This window comes from Thamnophis sirtalis, unplaced genomic scaffold (genome assembly GCF_051295495.1).
Source record: "Thamnophis sirtalis isolate CommonGarterSnake01/CBP01778 unplaced genomic scaffold, rThaSir2_p1.2 scaffold_4, whole genome shotgun sequence".
Classification (NCBI taxonomy): Eukaryota; Metazoa; Chordata; class Lepidosauria; order Squamata; family Natricidae; genus Thamnophis; species Thamnophis sirtalis.
Window position 1 is genome coordinate 3,394,690 of NW_028261384.1, and position 21,937 is coordinate 3,416,626.

Here is a 21,937-nt window from a genome sequence, read left to right on the forward strand (position 1 = left end):
TAGCAATAGCAATAGCAGTTAGACTTATATACCGCTTCATAGGGCTTTCAGCCCTCTCTAAGCGGTTTACAGAGTCAGCATATTGCCCCCAACAACAATCCGGGTCCTCATTTCATCCACCTCGGAAGGATGGAAGGCTGAGTCAACCCTGAGCAGGTGAGATTAGAACCGCTGAACTGCAGATAACAGTCAGCTGTAGTGGCCTTCAGTACTGCACCCTAACCACTGCGCCACCTCGGCTCTTATGATGGCCTGAGTTTCCCAAGAGGGGGTGTCGCGTGATCCCCTTTTGCGACCTTCTGACAAGCAAAGCCAACGGAGAAGCCAGATTCACTTCGCGACCGTGTGACTAACTTAACGACCGCAGGGGTTCGCTTAACAACGGGGGTGGCAAGAAACATCGTAAAACGGGGCAGAACTCAGTTAACAAGGGTCTCATTTAGCAACGGATGTATGTCAAGGACAACCAGTACTTTTTTTGTGGGGGGGGGGAGGAAATCTCTCTTTTTACAAACAGAATTGTTTCACTGACTTAAGTTGGTCATGTCTTTACAAGCCACCATTCGTGGCTTGATAGGAATTGGATGGTTCAGCAACCAGGGGGCTCCTGGCTTGACCTTAACTACAACTGGACTTTACCTACAAGTAAGTTGACAATTCAGATCTTGCAAAGTTGTAAACCGGACATTCCCTTGTTCAAACGATTTGTGGGACCCTCAAATGATTGTACAAGCCAGGATCTTCTTCATCTTGTCTTTTCACCAGCCTCGCACCGGCTTCCACGTCTCCACCACACGGCCCCCGCGGTGGACGAAGAAGACGGGGTGCATCGCGGCCGTGGCACACGCCTGGGCAGAGCGGGGGGTGAGTGGGTGCCCCCATGTTGCAAAGAGGAAGGGAGAGAAACAAGACAATGAGAAACACAATTAGCTGCAAACGCACTTCCCAGGGTCAAAAAAAACCCCCAAAACGGCCCAGCAGATGCATTCACACAACCTGGGGGAAAAGAAAAAGATCCTGATTGGGGTTAACCTGGGTTAGGGTCGTTTTGTGGCTGAATGTCATGGGAATGTTGCCAGGTTGGTTAATTTAGGGTGCTGGGCATTGTTCAAAGTGGCGGGGGAAAACGGAAGATTCAGAATCCAGGCTAAATGGATTGTGTGAATGCGACTCCGGGAGCGTTTAGATCAGGAACAAGCAGGCCAGGAGGGGGCAGCCCGTTTCTAGGTCCAAGCCGGACTCACGTGGTAAGGGATCAGAGCCAGAAGGCTGCCCAAGGGGAACTTGGCAAAATCCAGTATCCCGGTCATGGGTTCGATTTTTCCGTGTTCCTGAGTCATGGCCACCAACCTGCAAAAGAAGATCGGGAGCTGTTTTTCCTTCGGGATACGACCTCCGTTCTGCCAATGAGGGCTCTTCTTCTGAGGACTTGCCCTTTCATAGAGTCCTAGGGTTGGAAGGGATCTTAGAGGTCATCTAGTCTGACCCCCTGCGCAAGGCGGGAGACCCTACACAGGTAGTGCTCGACTTATAAACGGTTCATTTAGTGGTCGTCTGAAGTTAGGAACATTTTTCACACTTAACGACCATTGCAGTACACGCACCCCTGCGGACGCTTGGCAGTTGATTCGTATTTACGACGGTTGCAGTGTCCCGGGGTCATGTGATCACATTTTAAGACCTTCTGACCAGCAAAGTCATGGGGAAGCCAGATTCACTTAACAACTGTGGCACAAAGAGTCATAAAATGGGGCAAACCTCATTTAACAAATGTTTCACTTAGCAACGGAAATTTGGGGCTCAACTGTGGGGGCAGGGGCTGAAGGCCAGAGGTGGGAAGACGGGGGCTTCCTGGTGGTGGCCCAGCTGCACCGAAGCCCTTTTGCTTTCAGGAAGGAACTGAAGGGGTCCCCGCTCAGTCTCCCAGTGACCCCTGGCCCTGAAGGTTATACCTTATAGAGTGATTTTTTTAAATAAAAAAAAAGTATTATTATTATTATTATGCATGCTATATGGATTGGGGCCGCTTATAAATACTTGTTGAGATAGACAGACAGACAGACGGACGGATGAATATTGCTATATAATAAATGAAAAAAAAAATTAGGTAAATGATAGATAATACATAAATAGATTTAGATATGATAGATGGATGGATGGATGGATCGGTGGAGATAGATAGATAGATGGATGGATGGATGGATGGATGGATGGATGGATGGATGGATGGGATGGGATAGGATAGGATAGGATAAATAGATAGATAGGATAAATATAGCTAGACAGGATAGATAGCAAGATAGAGATAGATAGATAGATAGATAGATAGATAGATAGATAGATAGATAGATAGATAGATAGATAGATAGATAGATAGGATAAATAGGATAAATATAGCTAGATAGGATAGATAGATAGATAGATAGATAGATAGATAGATAGATAGATAGACAGACAGACAGACAGACAGACAGATAGATAGGATAAATAGATGGATAGATAGGCTAAATAGAGATAGCTAGATAGGATAGGTAGCGAGATAGATAGATAGATAGATAGAGAGAGAGAGAGAGAGAGAGAGAGAGAGAGAGAGAGAGAGATAGGATAGATAGCGAGATAGATAGATAGATAGATAGATAGATAGAGAGAGAGAGAGAGAGAGAGAGAGAAATAGGATAAATAGATAGATAGATGATAGATAGGCCAATAAATTTAGATTGATGGATGGATGGATGGACGGACAGATGGACGGACAGGCAGAGAGATAGATAGATAATAGACAAAAGATAGAAATGATAGAAAATATAGATAAATGATAGGTAATAGATCGAGGAATACGGACGCAATGACAAACAGATAAATATTGTAGCAGATAACTGAATACAGGTATTCCTCGACTCACAACTGTTCTCTTAGGGGCACTGAAAAAGTGACTTGACCATTTTTCACATTTACGACCATTGCAGCATTTCCCTGCGGTCACGTGATCAAAATCCAGCCGCTTGGCAACTGGTACATATTTACGACGGTCGCAGTGCCCCCAGGGTCCCTCTTGAGACCGCCTGACGGCCAAAGTCCATGGGGAAGCCAGACTCACCTAACAACTTAAGTTGTTAAATACTTAACAATCGTGTGACTAATTGCAGGGATTCACTTAACAACTGTGGCAAGAAAGGTCATTGAGACGGAACTGAACTCATTAACAACCGTCTGGCTTAGCGACAAAACCTTTGAACTCAGTTGTGGTCATATGTCGAGGACCACCTGTGGACAGGTAGACAGGCAGAGAGAGAGAGAGAGAGAGATCTGGGAGGCGTAAAGAGACCGATGGACAGATATCTTGATAGGATGACCGTCTCCAGTGGGAAGCAGGGAGGGATGGAAAGGAAGGATCAGGTGTCCGGGAATTATAGCTCCGTTACTTGAGGTCTGGGTGGCCGTCCACCAGGGCAAAGCCGGTGGGCAGCTGACCCAGGCTGTCCAGGCTCAACCCTGTCCATCCGCAGTCCACCAGTAACTGGTTGCGGTGTGGGTAGTGACCAATCACTCGTGTCCAGACTCGTACGGCCACGTCCTCAAGCTGGCAGGAGCCAATCATCGTCTGCTGGAGATCTAGAAGGGAAGGAAATCCATGGAGCCACTCGTGGTCTTTCCCCCCCCCACCGGCCTACTTTGCAGGGTGATTGTGTCGGAGGGATATGAAGGTCTTCAACTCCCAGAATCCCCCAGCCTAATGGGTGGATTTCAACTCCCAGAATCCCCCAGCCTAATGGGTGGACTTCAACTCCCAGAATTCCCCAGCCAAACGGGTGGACTTCAACTCCCAGAATTCCCCAGCCAAACGGGTGGACTTCAATTCCCAGAATACCCCAGCCTAATGGGTGGACTTCAACTCCCAGAATCCCCCAGCCTAATGGGTGGACTTCAACTCCCAGAGTTCCCCAGCCTAATGGGTGGACTTCAACTCCCAGAATCCCCCAGCCTAATGGGTGGACTTCAACTCCCAGAGTTCCCCAGCCTAATGGGTAGACTTCAAGTCCCAGAATCCCCCAACCTAATGGGTGGACTTCAAGTCCCAGAATCCCCAGCCTAATGGGTGGACTTCAACTCCCAGAATCCCCCAGCCTAATGGATGGACTTCAACTCCCAGAGTTCCCCAGCTTAATGGGTGGACTTCAACTCCCAGAGTTCCCCAGCTTAATGGGTGGACTACAACTCCCAGAATTCCCCAGCCTAATGGGTGGACTACAACTCCCAGAATTCCCCAGCCTAATGGGTGGACTTCAAGTCCCAGAATCCCCCAGCCTAATGGGTGGACTTCAACTCCCAGAATCCCTCCCAGAATCCCCCAGCCTAATGGGTGGACTTCAACTCCCAGAGTTCCCCAGCTTAATGGGTGGACTTCAACTCCCAGAGTTCCCCAGCTTAATGGGTGGACTACAACTCCCAGAATTCCCCAGCCTAATGGGTGGACTTCAACTCCCAGAATCCCCCAGCCTAATGGGTGGACTTCAACTCCCAGAGTTCCCCAGCCTAATGGGTGGACTTCAACTCCCAGAATCCCCCAGCCTAATGGGTGGACTTCAACTCCCAGAGTTCCCCAGCTTAATGGGTGGACTTCAACTCCCAGAGTTCCCCAGCTTAATGGGTGGACTACAACTCCCAGAATTCCCCAGCCTAATGGGTGGACTTCAACTCCCAGAATCCCCCAGCCTAATGGGTGGACTTCAACTCCCAGAGTTCCCCAGCCTAATGGGTGGACTTCAACTCCCAGAATCCCCCAGCCTAATGGGTGGACTTCAACTCCCAGAGTTCCCCAGCCTAATGGGTAGACTTCAAGTCCCAGAATCCCCCAACCTAATGGGTGGACTTCAAGTCCCAGAATCCCCAGCCTAATGGGTGGACTTCAACTCCCAGAATCCCCCAGCCTAATGGATGGACTTCAACTCCCAGAGTTCCCCAGCTTAATGGGTGGACTACAACTCCCAGAATTCCCCAGCCTAATGGGTGGACTACAACTCCCAGAATTCCCCAGCCTAATGGGTGGACTTCAAGTCCCAGAATCCCCCAGCCTAATGGGTGGACTTCAACTCCCAGAATCCCCCAGCCTAATGGGTAGACTTCAAGTCCCAGAATCCCCCAACCTAATGGGTGGACTTCAAGTCCCAGAATCCCCCAGCCTAATGGGTGGACTTCAACTCCCAGAATCCCCCAGCCTAATGGGTGGACTTCAACTCCCAGAGTTCCCCAGCTTAATGGGTGGACTTCAACTCCCAGAGTTCCCCAGCTTAATGGGTGGACTACAACTCCCAGAATTCCCCAGCCTAATGGGTGGACTACAACTCCCAGAATTCCCCAGCCTAATGGTGGCTGGGGAATTCTGGGAATTGAAGTCCACCCATCTTCAAGTTGCTAAGGTGCAAAACATGGACTCTCATTCCTAAAATAGCAATAGCAATAGCAATAGCAATAGCAGTAGACTTATATACCGCTTCATAGGCCTTTCAGCCCTCTCTAAGCGGTTTACAGAGAGTCAGCATATCGCCCCCCAACAACAATCCGGGTCCTCATTTTACCCACCTCGGAAGGATGGAAGGCTGAGTCAACCCTGAGCCGGTGAGATTTGAACCGCTGACCTGCTGATCTAGCAGTAGCCTGCAGTGCTGCATTTTAACCACTGCGCCACCTTGCGCCTCTTCCTCAGAAGAGGAAAGGGAGTGAGAAGCAGGAAGACCTGGGTTCAAATCATTCCCCTTTCCCTTGAACCCAACGCTCAAGGGATGAATTTGGACCAGCCCTCCTTTTCGCTTATATGAGACTACCTGGCTAGGGTGTTGTTTGGGGAATAAATGTACATTATTTCTTGCTCTCAAGGGGATGGAAGAAATCTGTTATTTTACATCTCAATATTTTACACATAAATGTATTTTATGTGCATGTGAATGTATTTTGAAGGTAAATGCATTTAAATATATTTAAGTGGGAATGTAATTTACATAGGGTATTTTCCATTTGTATATTATTTTATATACTTATATTCTATCTATTCATCTTTGCCTCTATGTATCTATATAATTTTATATAATTTTTGATGTCTATATCTATCTATCTATCTGTCTGTCATCTGTCTGTCTGTCTGTCTACCTATCCCTTCCCCCTCTCCCCTCTCTCTCCACATCCCTCCCTCCATCCCTTTATCTATCTACCGGTATCTCTCTCTCTCTCTCCCTCCCTCTCCCTCTCTCTCTTCATATCCATACATCCTACTCACCATCCATATCTATCTACATACCTATTATCTATCTATCTATCTATCTGTCTATCTATCTATCTATCTATCTATCTATCTATCTATCTATCTATCTATCTTCATCATCATCTATCTATCTATCTATCTATCTATCATCATCTATCTATCATCTATCTATCTATCTATCTATCTATCTATCTATCTATCTATCTATCTATCTATCTATCTATCTATCTATCTTCATCATTATCTATCTATCTATCTATCTATCTATCTATCTATCTATCTATTTATCTATCTATCTATCTATCTATCATCATCTATCTATCATCTATCTATCTATCTATCTATCTATCTATCTATCATCTATCTATCATCTATCTATTCTATCTATCTATCATCATCTATCTATCTATCTATCTATCTATCTATCTATCTATCATCATTTATCTATCATCTATCTATCATCTATCATCTATCTATCTATCTATCTATCTATCTATCTATCTATTCTGTCTATCTATCTATCATCTATCTATCTATCTATCATCATCATCATCATCTATCATCTATCTATCTATTATCTATCTATCTATCATCTATCTATCTATCTATCTATCTATCTATCTATCTATCTATCTATCTATCTATCTATCTATCTATCTATCTATCTATCTATCTATCACCTCTCTCTCTCTCTTTCTCCATGAATTATCTACAGTCCATACACCTCTAATTTTATATATTTCCTGTATGAAAGAGGTTAGAGTAGAGATGAGCTCTGAAGCTCCCAAACGGCCATTTTGGCTGCCCATCCCTAATGAAAACCAGCAGGATCTTCGCTGTCATCCCCCCCCCCCCCGCCCGCCGTCCTCCCTCGGTTTTTCCTGGCGCTCCCTTCCTCCTCCCTGGTCCCTCTCTGGCAGAAGGCCCGAGGCAGGGGAGCCCACACATGGGAGGCGTTAGGCTGAACACCTGCATTTGCTTAGCCTGGAAATGAGAGAGCTGGTCTGGACTGGCGGTGAAGGCACCCGGCTAGAAAGTGGGGGACGGGGAGTTCTAGTCCCGCCTTAGGCACGAAAGCCCTCGCCCCCCCTTCTCTCTCAGTTCAGCTCAGCCCACCTCACAGGGTGGTTGTTGGGTGGAAGTGAGGAGGAGGAGGAAGGAGTGTTAAGAGATGTTTGCCACCTTGATTTTTAAAAATAATAAATAATAATAAAGGGATAAAAAATTAAAAAAAATATATAAAATATAAATATAAAATAATAAAAAATGAAAACATAAAATAAATAAAAAATAAAACAAAGCAGAATATAAAAATAGAATAAAACTAATAAATAAAATAAATAATAAAATAGTAAAAAATTAATAAAATGAAAATAAATAAGTAAAATATAAGCAAATTACATAAAATATAAAATAAAATAAAGCAAAATAATAAAATAAAGCAAAATAATAAAATAAAGCAAAATAATAAAATAAAGCAAAATAATAAAATAAAGCAAAATAATAAAATAAAGCAAAATAATAAAATAAAGCAAAATAATAAAATAAAGCAAAATAGTAAAATAATAAAGCAAAATAATAAAATAAAGCAAAATGATAAAATAAAGCAAAATAATAAAATAATAAAGCAAAATAATAAAATAAAGCAAAATAATAAAATAAAGCAAAATAATAAAATAAAGCAAAATAATAAAATAATAAAGCAAAATAATAAAATAAAGCAAAATAATAAAATAAAGCAAAATAGTAAAATAATAAAGCAAAATAGTAAAATAATAAAGCAAAATAATAAAATAAAGCAAAATAATAAAATAAAGCAAAATGATAAAATAAAGCAAAATAATAAAATAAAGCAAAATAATAAAATAAAGCAAAATAATAAAATAAAGCAAAATAATAAAATAAAGCAAAATAATAAAATAAAGCAAAATAATAAAATAAAGGAAAACAATAAAATAAAATATTAAAAATATGACACAAAAATATAAAACAAAATTAAATCATAGAACAATGCCCAGCCTGCACGAGGGGTTAAAGAGAGGACATCCAGATGGTCCCACGGCAGAGGGGAAGATCGGTCATTTCGAGGGGCATCACTGACCGTAAAAAATATAATTTCCCGGGTGGACTTCGCTGAGCTGGCCCATGGCGGGCACCGGGTGGCTGCAGGAGGGCGTGGAGCCGATGCTGGATTTCGGACAGGGCACCCCGGCTTCCCGGAGCCTGTGGGGGGGAATCAAAATGGTCCTTCCTGAATCACAGACGCCCATTTAACAACCATTCAAAGCTAAATCGACTTTATCAGTTCCTATCATCAGTCCTCGACTTACGACTGTTCGTTTAGCGAAGGTCCCAAGCTGCAGATTTGACCCGGAAGGAGGGAGCCTGGAAACATGTGACAGAGATTCTCAGATCCGGAGAACCTGGTTGTGTTTCGATTGTGGGAATGTGGATCGATTGAGAGAAGTAATGTGAGGAAGGAATGGTGGCTGCAGAGAGAGAGACTTTTCCTTCCTTCCTTCCTTCCTTCCTTCCTTCCTTCCTTCCTTCCTTCCTTCCTTCCTTCCCTTTCTTCTCCCTCCTTCCTTTTCCTCCGCCTATTTCCACCACCCCTTCCTTCTTTCTCTCCTCTCCTTCTTTCTCCTTCCTTCCTTAATTCTTCCCACTCTTCCTTCCCCACTTTCTTTCCTTCCTCCTCCCTCCTTCCTTCTGGCATTCCTCCTTCTCGCCTCCTTCTATCTTTCTCTCCTCCTTTCCTCCTTTCTCTTTCCTCCCTCCCCTTCCCTCTCCCCTTTCTTTCCTTTCTCCACTCTCCTTCCTTCTGCCATTCCTCTCCTCCTTTCTTTCTTTCCTCCTTTCCCTCCCCCTTTCCTTGCTTCCTCCTCTCTCCTTCATATGCCATTCCTCCTTCTCTCCTCTCCTCCTTTCTCTTTCCTCCCTCACTTCCCTCCCTCCTTTCTCTCCTTCCTCCTTCCTCCTGCCATTCCTCCTTCTCTCCTCCTTCTATCTTTCCCATCTCCTTTCCTCCTTCCTTTTTCCTCTCTCCTTTCTCTCCTTCCTCCTGCCATTCCTCCTTCTCTCCTCCTTCTATCTTTCTCTCCTTTCCTTCTTTCTCTTTCCTCCCTCACTTCCCTCCCTCCTTTCTCTCCTTCCTCCTGCCATTCCTTCTCTCCTCCTTTCCTTCTTTCTCTTCCCTCCCTCACTTCCCTCCCTCCTTTCTCTCCTTCCTCCCTCCTGCCATTCCGCCTTCTCTCCTCCTTCTATCTTTCCCATCTCCTTTCCTCCTTCCTCTTTCCTCCCTCCCTCCCCCTTTCTCTCCTTCCTCCTCTCTCCTTCCTTCTGCCATTCCTCCTTCTCTCCTCCTTCTATCTTTCCCTCCTCCTTTCCTCCTTCCTCTTTCCTCCCTCCCTCCCCCCTTTCTCTCCTTCCTCCTCTCTCCTTCCTTCTGCAATTCCTCCTTCTCTCCTCCTTCTATCTTTCCCTCCTCCTTTCCTCCTTTCTCTTTCCTCCCTCCCTCCCTTTCCTTTTTTGGGGGGGGGAGCTGAGAAAAGCCCCCCCCCTCTTTTGATGGGGCTGCCCCTTTCCGATTCATTGCCAGGATCTGCAAAACTTTCCTTTCCCATTCCTCTTTGAACCCCAGCTCTAAAGCCTCTTTTTCTCTATAGGGTTCAAATCCCACCCTCCCAGCCCAGTGGGAGGAGGAGGAGGGGGACCCTGGAAAGGTGGGGGAGGGGGGGACAAACGCCACTAAAGGCCACCTGGACATTGCTGGACCTTTGAAGAGGGTCAACTTCAAAGGGGCCTCAGCTCACCTGAATTCCTGGGAAGGACTTGGGGAGGGGAGGGGCTGGGAGGAAGGGAGGGGGGAGTATATGGAAAAATCCTGCAAATAAACATCTTGTGTCCCCCCCCTTTCCCCCCCAATTCGGTTCAAACATTTACACCATGTAATAAACAAGGATTAGCTTTTACAGCCTTTTAACCGGAATTGGGCATCTGAACAGATCTTTGCAAAGGGTGTTTAGATGGCCAGGCCTGGTTAGGAGGGGGGGGGCTTTTTTGGGGGGGGGGAGGTTGTCAAGAGACAGGCATTTTCCCCAAAACAAGAGATACAGGTGGTCCTTGACTTACAACAGCCCATTTAGCGACCATTCAAAGTTGGCGACGGCACTGAAAAATGCGCCGAGGACCATGTTCCACACTTAACGACCGTTCCCCTGGGTGTGTGTGTGTGTGTGTGTCACACAATCCACACTCAGAGGCATGGCAGCTGACTCCTATCTATAACGGTCGCAGCGTCCCTTCTGACCAGTCAAAGGGGGAAGCCAGATTCACTTAACGACCATGTTAAGAGCTTAACAACGGTGGCGAGAAAGATTAATTTCATGTGGCCAAGCCAAACTCACTTAACGAAGGTCTTGCTTTGCAACAAGGTTTTGGACTCCATTGCCGATTGTGAATTGGGAACTGGCTGTAATGCAGGGACAAAAAATAAAGGGACAAAAATGTTGCAGCCCAAAGACGCACAAGAGGGGATGAGATGAAAACTGGGCACGAGTTATAATCCTGAAGTGAGTTCTAGTCTTGTCTTAAACAGGTGACTTTGGGCCAGTCGCCAGGAGACGGTGACTCCTAGTCCCACTTTAGGCACGAAAGCCGGCTGGGTGACTTTTGGGAAGATCCTCTCTCTGTGCCCAACACACCTCACAGGGTTGTTGTGGGGGAAATAGGAGGAGGAAGGCGTGCTTGTCATCTTATTTGTAAAATAATAAACCAGTGATTAAATAAATAAATAAATTAAGTAAACCAGTGGTTTGGCTCTGCAACCCAACAAGACAGACACGGACTTCAGAGGAGAATCAGAACTGCAGGAAAAAAAAAATACTGCCAACCTGCCTTCCATGGAGGACCTGGACACTGCAGGAGTCAAAAAGAGGGCCGTGAAAATATCTACAGACCCCCTCGCATCCTGGACATCAATTGTTTCAACTCCTACCCTCAAAACGAGGCTACGGAGCACTGCACACCAAGACAACTAGACACAAGGACAGTTTTTTCCTCCCATGCCATCACTCTGCTAAACAAATAATTCCCTCAAAACCGTCAAACTATTCACTAAGGCTGCATTACAATTACTATTAGTCTTCTCATCCTTCCCATCACCCATTTCCTCCTGCTTATGACTACAACATGTTGCTTGTATCTTTACAATTTATATTGTATTATTTGTTTCCTAGTATGATTTGGGTGCTTATTAGAAACCTATGACTATCAGTAAGTGTTGTATCTTGTGATTCTTGATGATGAATGTGTTTTATTTTTCTTTATGTACACTGATATGCCTCAAAGACTAATTCCTTGTGTGTCCAATCTCACTTGGCCAATAAAGAATCCTATCCTATCCTAACCTATTCTGTACTCTCCTCTCCTCTATTCTAATTTAATCTAATCTATTCTCTATTTATTCCAATCTCTATTCCATTCCATTCTATATTCTATTCCTATTCTATTCTATTTTACTTGATTCTATTCTATTCCATTCCATTCTATATTCTATTCCTATTCTATTCTATTTTACTCGATTCTGTTCTATTCCATTCCATTCTATATTCTATTCCTATTCTATTCTAGTTTACTCGATTCTATTCTATTCCATTCCATTCTATATTCTATTCCTATTCTATTCTATTTTACTCGATTCTATTCCATTCCATTCTATATTCTATTCCTATTCTATTCTATTTTACTCGATTCTATTCTATTCCATTCCATTCTATATTCTATTCTATTCTATTCTATTCTCTTTTACTCGATTCTGTTCTATTCCATTCCATTCTATATTCTATTCCTATTCTATTCTAGTTTACTCGATTCTATTCTATTCCATTCCATTCTATATTCTATTCCTATTCTATTCTATTTTACTCGATTCTATTCCATTCCATTCTATATTCTATTCCTATTCTATTCTATTTTACTCGATTCTATTCTATTCCATTCCATTCTATATTCTATTCCTATTCTATTCTATTTTACTCGATTCTATTCTATTCCATTCCATTCTATATTCTATTCCTATTCTATTCTATTTTACTCGATTCTATTCTATTCCATTCCATTCTATATTCTATTCCTATTCTATTCTATTTTACTCGATTCTATTCCATTCTATTCCATTCTATATTCTATTCCTATTCTATTCTATTTTACTCGATTCTATTCTATTCCATTCCATTCTATATTCTATTCCTATTCTATTCTATTTTACTCGATTCTATTCTAGTCCATTCCATTCTATATTCTATTCCTATTCTATTCTATTTTACTCGATTCTATTCTATTCCATTCCATTCTATATTCTATTCCTATTCTATTCTATTTTACTCGATTCTATTCTATTCTATTCCATTCCATTCTATATTCTATTCCTATTCTATTCTATTTTACTCGATTCTATTCTATTCCATTCCATTCTATATTCTATTCCTATTCTATTCTATTTTACTCGATTCTATTCTATTCCATTCCATTCCATTCTATATTCTATTCCTATTCTATTCTAGTTTACTCGATTCTATTCCATTCCATTCTATATTCTATTCCTATTCTATTCTATTTTACTCGATTCTATTCTATTCCATTCCATTCTATATTCTATTCCTATTCTATTCTATTCTCTTTTACTCGATTCTATTCTATTCCATTCCATTCTATATTCTATTCCTATTCTATTCTATTTTACTCGATTCTATTCTATTCCATTCAATTCTATATTTTATTCCTATTCCTATTCTTATTCTACTCTATTCTATTCTCTTTTACTCGATTCTATTCTATTCCATTCCATTCTATATTCTATTCCTATTCTATTCTATTTTACTCGATTCTATTCCATTCTATTCCATTCCATTCTATATTCTATTCTATTCTATTCTATTCTATTCTCTTTTACTCGATTCTATTCTATTCCATTCCATTCTATATTCTATTCCTATTCTATTCTATTTTACTCGATTCTATTCTATTCCATTCAATTCTATATTTTATTCCTATTCCTATTCTTATTCTACTCTATTCTATTCTCTTTTACTCGATTCTATTCTATTCCATTCCATTCTATATTCTATTCCTATTCTATTCTATTTTACTCGATTCTATTCCATTCTATTCCATTCCATTCTATATTCTATTCTATTCTATTCTATTCTCTTTTACTCGATTCTATTCTATTCCATTCCATTCTATATTCTATTCCTATTCTATTCTAGTTTACTCGATTCTATTCCATTCCATTCTATATTCTATTCTATTCTATTCTATTCTCTTTTACTCGATTCTATTCTATTCCATTCCATTCTATATTCTATTCCTATTCTATTCTATTCTCTTTTACTCAATTCTATTCCATTCCATTCCATTCTATATTCTATTCCTATTCTATTCTATTTTACTCGATTCTATTCTATTCCATTCAATTCTATATTTTATTCCTATTCCTATTCTTATTCTACTCTATTCTATTCTCTTTTACTCGATTCTATTCCATTCCATTCCATTCTATATTCTATTCCTATTCTATTCTATTTTACTCGATTCTATTCTATTCCATTCAATTCTATATTTTATTCCTATTCCTATTCTTATTCTACTCTATTCTATTCTCTTTTACTCGATTCTATTCTATTCCATTCCATTCTATATTCTATTCCTATTCTATTCTATTTTACTCGATTCTATTCCATTCTATTCCATTCCATATTCTATTCTATTCTATTCTATTCTATTCTCTTTTACTCGATTCTATTCTATTCCATTCCATTCTATATTCTATTCCTATTCTATTCTAGTTTACTCGATTCTATTCCATTCCATTCTATATTCTATTCTATTCTATTCTATTCTCTTTTACTCGATTCTATTCTATTCCATTCCATTCTATATTCTATTCCTATTCTATTCTATTCTCTTTTACTCGATTCTATTCTATTCCATTCCATTCTATATTCTATTCCTATTCTATTCTAGTTTACTCGATTCTATTCCATTCCATTCTATATTCTATTCTATTCTATTCTCTTTTACTCGATTCTATTCTATTCCATTCCATTCTATATTCTATTCCTATTCTATTCTATTTTACTCGATTCTATTCTATTCCATTCAATTCTATATTTTCTTCCTATTCCTATTCTTATTCTACTCTATTCTATTCTCTTTTACTCGATTCTATTCTATTCCATTCCATTCTATATTCTATTCCTATTCTATTCTATTCTCTTTTACTCGATTCTATTCTATTCCATTCCATTCTATATTCTATTCCTATTCTATTCTAGTTTACTCGATTCTATTCCATTCCATTCTATATTCTATTCTATTCTATTCTATTCTCTTTTACTCGATTCTATTCTATTCCATTCCATTCTATATTCTATTCCTATTCTATTCTATTCTCTTTTACTCGATTCTATTCTATTCCATTCCATTCTATATTCTATTCCTATTCTATTCTAGTTTACTCGATTCTATTCCATTCCATTCTATATTCTATTCTATTCTATTCTATTCTATTCTATTCTATTCTCTTTTACTCGATTCTATTCTATTCCATTCCATTCTATATTCTATTCCTATTCTATTCTATTTTACTCGATTCTATTCCATTCCATTCCATTCTATATTCTATTCCTATTCTATTCTAATCTATTTTACTCTATTCTATTCCATTTCATTCTATATTCTATTCTATATTCCATTCTATATTCCATTCTATATTCTATTCCTATTCCTATCCTATCCTACCCTACCCTATCCTATCCTATTCCACTCCATTCTATTCCTATTCCTATTCTATTCTATTTTACTCTATTCCATTCTCTATTCCATTCCATTCCCTTCCCTTCCAAGAAACAAATAAACAAATAAACACTTACTGCTCCATAAACTTGAGGACAAGCTCGGTGGTTTTTTTGGCGACCGACTGGATTTCCGACAGGCCGTGGCACCCGTACGAGTTCCCACAATGGGCGTAGACGCCCACCAGCTCCGTGGCCCCCTCAGAGACGGCCTTGGCCAGCTTCACGGCTGCGGGGTCCGAGGCTTTCACGCCAGCTGCAAGAAAGCAGAGAAAGGGGCCAAATTCCCGACCGCTCAGGTAGTCCTCGGCTTACGGCCACCACTGAGCCCAAAACATCCATTGCAAAGCGAGGCAGTCTTCAAGTGAGCTTTGTGCCCCATTTTGCGACCTTTCTGGCTGTTGTTGTTAAGTGGGTGACACGGTTATTAAGTGAATCCTCGTTGACTCTGCTTGACAGAAGGTCACGGAAGGTTGCAAAATGGGTCAAAAACAGCTCGATTAGCAACTGCCTCACTTGGCGGCAAAAGCCCTGTTGCGGTCGTAAGTCGAGGACTGCCTGTACGGGCAGCCGCGGGAGGGCGGGTACCTCGTCCATTGTCGCAGTCGATCTTCAGCCAGACTTTCCAGGGCTGCCCAGTACGCAGAGGCCTCCCCTTCAGCCGCTCCAGGGCCTCTGCGCTGTCCACCATCACCTGGAAGGCCTCCAGCTTCTCCGCCAAGGAGGCGGAAGCATCCACCTTGTCGAAGGGCAGCGGGTAGGCGTACAGGATGTCGTCGAAGCCCCCCTCCGCAAAGTGCCGGGCTTCAGCCAGCGTGGAGACCACGATTCCCCTCAGGGAGCCCCCCGTCATGAGGCGCCCAGCTTCCCTGCGAGGGACGCAAAGAAAGGATGAGTGGAGGGGGGGGAGGGCCCGGCGCCCTCTGAGCTGGGTTTCCCCCCCCCCTTGCGGACATCTCACGACCCACCTAGGGAACATCATCAGTGCTAGAAAGGAGGAGGAAGAGGAGGTGGACAACAACGGTGGGTCTGAGCTTGGCGTTTATTCTTGCAGACGTTTCATGACCCAACCAGGTAACGTCGTCAGGGCTAGGAGGGAGGGATGTTTGCAGGGAGGAGGAGGAGGGACAGGGCTGTTCATGTCGCTAGGGAAGATCCCCCCGCGAGCGAACCAAGCTGCGCGTGGCGGGGTGAGAGGCCTCCCACTCACAGGGTCTTGTGGGTCTTCATGTGGGGCCTGAGGGCCACCCCCAGGGCCCGGCAACGCTCCCGCATCCGCTCCGCGTTCCTCGTGGCTACGTCGAGATCCACCGTGAAGGCCGGAGTGGGCAGATCCTCCACGCACCGCCCTTCCCACATGCTCTGCGAGGGAAACACGGATGGAAGTCAGGATGTGCCGGGTTCAAGGAGCTGCCGAAAGGGACCGAGGAGCGAATCCCACCACCACAGAGATAGAAGGTGGCTCTAGAGGGCTCTAGAGGTCATCTAGTCCAGCGGTCCCCCCCCCCCAAACCTTCTGGCTTGGCGGATGAGCGGGCCGGGGTGGGGGAAGAAACGGGATGATTCTGTGCGATGGCGGAGTGTATGTGTGCCCACCCTCCCGCGTGAAGCACCATTTGTGCAAATAGCGCACACTCAGCTTGCACAAAGAGTTATGAACATCTGGCACTCGCCCACTCCTCGTGTGCCCCCCCCCGGGTTCAAATGGGCCACAGGATTGGGGCCCCCTACTCTAATCCACCCCCATTTTCATCCCCCAAAAGGGTTTTTGGGGACCCTGGGAAATTTCTAGGGGGCCCAAGTAAAATAAAATTGTTAGTGGGGGTTGTGTTGTGTGGTGACACATACCCAAAACAAGCAAAGTGCCTTTTAGGTAATCCTCGTCTTACAACCACTCATTCAGTGACGGTTTGAAATCAGATCAGCCCTGAAAAAAAGGGACCTCCACCGTTTTCCACCGTTAAAAGGGCCCTATGGTCACCAGTCCTCGCAATTACGACCACTGAACCATCCCTGCAGTCACACAATCAGAATTTGTGCACTTGGAAATGGCACATTTTTACGACGGTTGCCACATCCCCGGGTCACGTGATCACCACTTGTGACCTTCCCTGCTGGCTTTCGACATGCCGTCAATGGGGAAGCCGGATTCACTTAATGACCGATTCACTGAATGACGGCAATGATCGTGAAATCGAGCCTGATGCACTTAACAATTTCCTTGTTTAGGACGTCATAAGTCGAGGTCTGCATGTATACTGCAAATGCCATTGTGATTGGCAGAAAAAGCACCAGGTACTGTCCGTTGCCCAGCTTCGGTCCTGGGTCCTCGACTTACGCCCGCAATTGAGCTCAAAATTTCCAACTGCTGAGACAGTTGTAAAGTGAGTTTTGCCCCATTCTACAACCTTTCTTGCCACATTGTTAAGTGAACCCCCATGGTTGTTAAGTGAGTCACATGGTTGTTAAGCGAATCTGGCTTCCCCATCGACTCGGCTTGCCACAAGGTCGCATCATATGACCGCAGGGCAAAGCAACCGTCATAACTGTGTGACTGCTGACGTTGTGTCCATGCGGAGGCCGCAATGGCCATAACTGTGAATCAAACCAGTCACAATTCCTTTCTTCTGCACCGTTGTTGTAACTTTGAACGGTCACTAAACAGTCATAAAACGAGGACTATGCTTGTATTTTAAATGAGGCAGTGAAAATGTAAAACTAGCAGATATTTTTTTAAAAATCTCAGCTCAAGGATCCTTATTTATTCATTTATTCCCATGCTATTTTAATGTGTTATTCATGCTGCTTTGTTTCCATAACATTTCACAACCTTCCTGCGAGGGAGGACCAAATGTCAGCATTCCAGCTGAGACTAGAAGACCTCCAAGGCCCCTCCCAACTCTGCTATTGTATTATTGTATTATTGTATACCTACAGCCACAGGTGATGAGGTTTCTGAAGATATCACCAGACCAATATCTGCGGAGTAAAACATTGATGGATTGGTTAGATTTATATCCCACAGTGATGTCTATTCCTTTATTTTTTTCCCCCCCTTGTAAACCACCTTGCGGTCTTGGCCAGTTTAAGAGGGATCCAAAGCTTCTTTGACTGAGAGACCCTGCCCCCCCCCTGCTGCTAGCCCCATAGTTTTTACCCATTGCAATGCACAAATACGCAAAAAAGACCACTCTCAACTTCGGCACAAGTCCTCCTCCCTAGCAGGGACTTATTCGCGGTAGCCCCAAATCTTTAACGAAGGAGAAAGAACCACAGGTGGCGCAGTGGTTAGAGTGGAGTACTGCAGGGCTACTTCTGCTGATTGCCGGCTGCCTGCAATTTGGCAGTTCGAATCTCACCAGGCTCAAAGGTTGACTCAGCCTTCCGTCCTTCCGAGGTGGGTAAAATGAGGACCCGGATTGTTGGGGGCCAAGAGGCTGGCTCTGTAAACCACTTAGAGGGAGCTATAAAAGCACTGTGAAGGGGTATATAAGTCTAAGGGATACTGTCCTCTCTCCCTCCCTTCCATGGTGCGCAGTAGTTAGAATGTAGTATTGCAGGCTAATTCTGCCGACTGCAAACAGTTCGACTCTCACCAGGCTCAAGGCTGACTCAGCCTTCCGTCTTTCCGAGGTGGGTAAAATGAGGACCCAGATTGTTGGGGGAAAGAGGCTGACTCTGTGAACCGCTTAGAAAGAGCTGGAGAAGCACTATGAAGCGGTATATAAGTGATAAGTGCTATTGCTATTTTCCTCCCTCTTTTCCTTCCTTCCTTCCTTCCTTCCTTCCTTCCTTCCTTCCTTCCTTCCCCTTTCCCTTTCCCCTTCCTTCCTTCCTTCCTTCCTTTCCTTTCTTTTCCTTCCCTATCACCCTTGGTACACAGTAGTTAGAATGCAGTATTGCAGGCTAACTCTGCCGACTGCCAATAGTTCGAATCTCACCGGCTCAAGGTTGACTCAGCCTTCCGTCCTTCCGAGGTGGGTAAAATGGGGACTCAGATTGTTGGGGGGCAAATATGCTGACTCTGTAAACCGCTTAGGAAGACCTGTAGAAACACCATGAAGGGGTATATAAGTCTAAGGGCTAATTGCTATTATTGAAGTCCATAAGATTAAACCAGAGGGGTGTTTTTTTTAAGTCTGGGCCACTTTAAGATGGGTGGACTTCAACTCCCAGAATTCCTCTTGATTAAGTTACACACTTCAGCCCCACAATTCTCCAAGAAGAACAAGTGGATTTTCACTACCCAGAATCCCCCAGCAAGCAAATGTCGAGTTCAAATCCCAGAATTCCCCAGCCAGCATGTACGGATCTCTCTCTCTCTCTCTCCCTCCCCCCCCCCTCTCTCTCCCTCCCTCCCTCCCTCCCTCCCTCCCCCCCCCTCTCTCTCTCTCACACACACACACACACACACACACACACCTTTGCGGGCTGTGGAATTCTGGGAGTTGAAGTCCATCTGTTGAAACAAAATGGATGAGATTGGAAAAAAAATGGCTGTTTTTCCAAAGATTTCCCCCCCCCCCCGCCTTCCCACGGTTTCTATTGTATTATATTATAGTACATATATAATAAATATTACATATTACACATATAATATGCATATAGATGTATGTATTGTACTATATACAATATATATTATATTATATGTAATTATAATAATATTACAAATAAGGAAATGGAGATGCAAATATATAAATATGTATACATATGATGTATACATATGTATACATATGTATACATATGTATACATATGTATACATATATACACATATATACACATATATACACATACACACACGCACACACACGTACGCACACACGCACACACACATATAAATGCATCATTATTATATTTCCAAAGCTGATTTCTAATTTGTCAGCTTTGGGGCGCCCGGTTGCAGACCGTGCATTCAGCAAACTCCTTGCAAACTTCTTACAGACTCGCAATCACCTCCAGAGTTAAAGCAACGTTTGGAGGCGTCCCAGCGAAAGACGCCAAGTTCGCACCCTCCATACCTCTCGGGACGCTTGGAGAAGAAGGGTGCAGCAGCGAGGGAGTCACTTCGTACCGGCCCTTCGGACTTGGGCAAAGTCCAGCTGGGAGTGAGGGGGGGGGAGGGGTGTCACATGAGCAAGTGGGCAGGTCCGCCCCTTTTGCAACACTCAAGGACTGCAAGTTCCAGGGTGCTCAGCCGGCCAGCGCGAGGCGTTCTGGGTGTTGAAGTTTATTGCATGAGAAAGTTGTAGGCTGGAGAGAGCCGGTCGAAGCAGCTCTGACGACGGAATCCTTTGCAAGATGGAATAAAAGATTGCATATTATCATATCTATCTATTCTATCCATCTCGTATCCATCTATATATCTTCTGTCTGTCTTTTTGACTGTCTCTTTCTCCCAACATATCTGTCTGTCTGTCTGTCTGTCTGTCTGTCTGTCTGTCTGTCTGTCTGTCTGTCTGTCTGTCTGTCTGTCTGTCTGTCTGTCTGTCTATCTATCTATCTATCTATCTATCTATCTATCTATCTATCTATCTATCTATCTATCTATCTATCTATCTATCTATCATCCACCCATTCTCACTCTCTCATCTACCTGTCTGTCTGTCTGTCTGCCTGCCTCTCTCTCTCTCTCTATCTATCTATCATCCATCCATTCTCACTCTCATCTGTCTGTCTATCATATCTCTCTCTCAATCTATCATCCATCCATTCTCACTTTCTCATCTGTCTGTCTGTCTGTCTGTCTGCCTGCCTCTCTCTCTCTATCTATCTGTCTATCATCCATCCATTCTCACTCTCTCATCTATCTATCTTTCTGTCTGTCTGTCTGTCTATCTGTCTATCTGCACAACTATAATTGTAGCAGAATTATAAATAAGGAAAAATGGATGCAAGTATAAATATGGATGTATGTATAACTATTATAATAATTATAATAAAAACAATGTATATTATATAGCAGATGCATATATATATATATATATATATATATATATATATATATGTATGTATGTATGTATGTATGTATGTATGTATGTATGTATGTATGTATGTATATGTGTGTGTGTGTGTGTGTGTGTGTAAAAATATATAATTGTAATAAAAATCATAGATATATACTGTCTAATAAGAGAAGGATAAAATTATATAATCAGTGTATGCACAATGTAAACACACACACACAAACACACACACATTATATATATATGCCCAAATATGAGAGGAAGATTACTACTTCCATTCTCCTTCAGCTCGTCACAAGAGACCATCCAGGCAGAAACCCAATATTTTTACTGTTGCCTTTTTGTTACATTTGTTGTATTTGTGCTGATAAATACCCTTACTGGGTATATATAGATACTTTTCACCCTGGCTTGGCTGATAAGGAGTCGAACTCTGTGGCTTAGTGGTTAAATCCCAGCAAGGGTATGGCTAGCTGATGAGAGCTAAATAACTTGAAATAGATCTATACTAGTCTCCCTTTATTTATTTATCAGCACAAATACTATATATATATATATATATATATATATATATATATGTATATGTATATGTATATGTATATGTATATGTATATGTATATGTATATGTATATGTATATGTATATGTATATGTATATGTATATGTATATGTATATGTATATGTATATGTATATGTATATGTATATGTATATGTATATGTATATGTATATGTATATGTATATATATAAATAATAAATAATATGGAGGAGATACATATTTATATTAATGTATGCACAAATATAATTATAGTAAAATTATAAAGAAATAGTGATGCAAGTATGTTGCACACTTATGATGAAAATGA

The 21,937-nt window shown here is 42.4% G+C and overlaps 1 protein-coding gene across 2 annotated transcripts; it reads right to left on the reverse strand.

Moving 5' to 3' along the window:
* Nucleotides 1–274: 274 nt before the first annotated feature.
* Nucleotides 275–20,210, reverse strand: LOC106542656 (D-serine dehydratase). 2 transcript variants are annotated; one of them, XM_087712371.1, is made up of 9 exons: nt 20,131–20,210; nt 18,047–18,090; nt 16,322–16,473; nt 15,700–15,980; nt 15,190–15,367; nt 8,358–8,479; nt 3,423–3,612; nt 1,245–1,350; nt 275–848 (listed from the first exon to the last, which is right to left on the reverse strand). In XM_087712371.1, the coding sequence occupies exons 3-9, from the start codon at nt 16,468–16,470 to the stop codon at nt 759–761; spliced, it is 1,116 nt and encodes a 371-aa protein (XP_087568497.1). In that variant the 5' UTR covers nt 16,471–16,473; nt 18,047–18,090; nt 20,131–20,210; the 3' UTR covers nt 275–758. The 2 variants fall into 2 exon arrangements, with proteins under 2 accessions (XP_087568497.1, XP_087568498.1); XM_087712372.1 differs by lacking the exons at nt 16,322–16,473; nt 18,047–18,090; nt 20,131–20,210 and adding an exon at nt 16,080–16,215.
* Between the last annotated feature and the right edge of the window lie 1,727 nt (nt 20,211–21,937).

What these genes read in the sequence shown, in the direction of transcription:
- LOC106542656 (XM_087712371.1), bottom strand. Translation starts at nt 16,470, where the DNA reads ATGTGGGAAGGGCGGTGCGTGGAGGATCTGCCCACTCCGGCCTTCACG. An exon ending in ATGAAGACCCACAAGACCCT is followed by an intron (nt 15,981 to 16,321) that starts GTGAGTGGGAGG and finishes CGTCCCTCGCAG; the next exon opens with GGAAGCTGGGCGCCTCATGA. An exon ending in GGGAAATTATATTTTTTACG is followed by an intron (nt 3,613 to 8,357) that starts GTCAGTGATGCC and finishes CTTCCCTTCTAG; the next exon opens with ATCTCCAGCAGACGATGATT.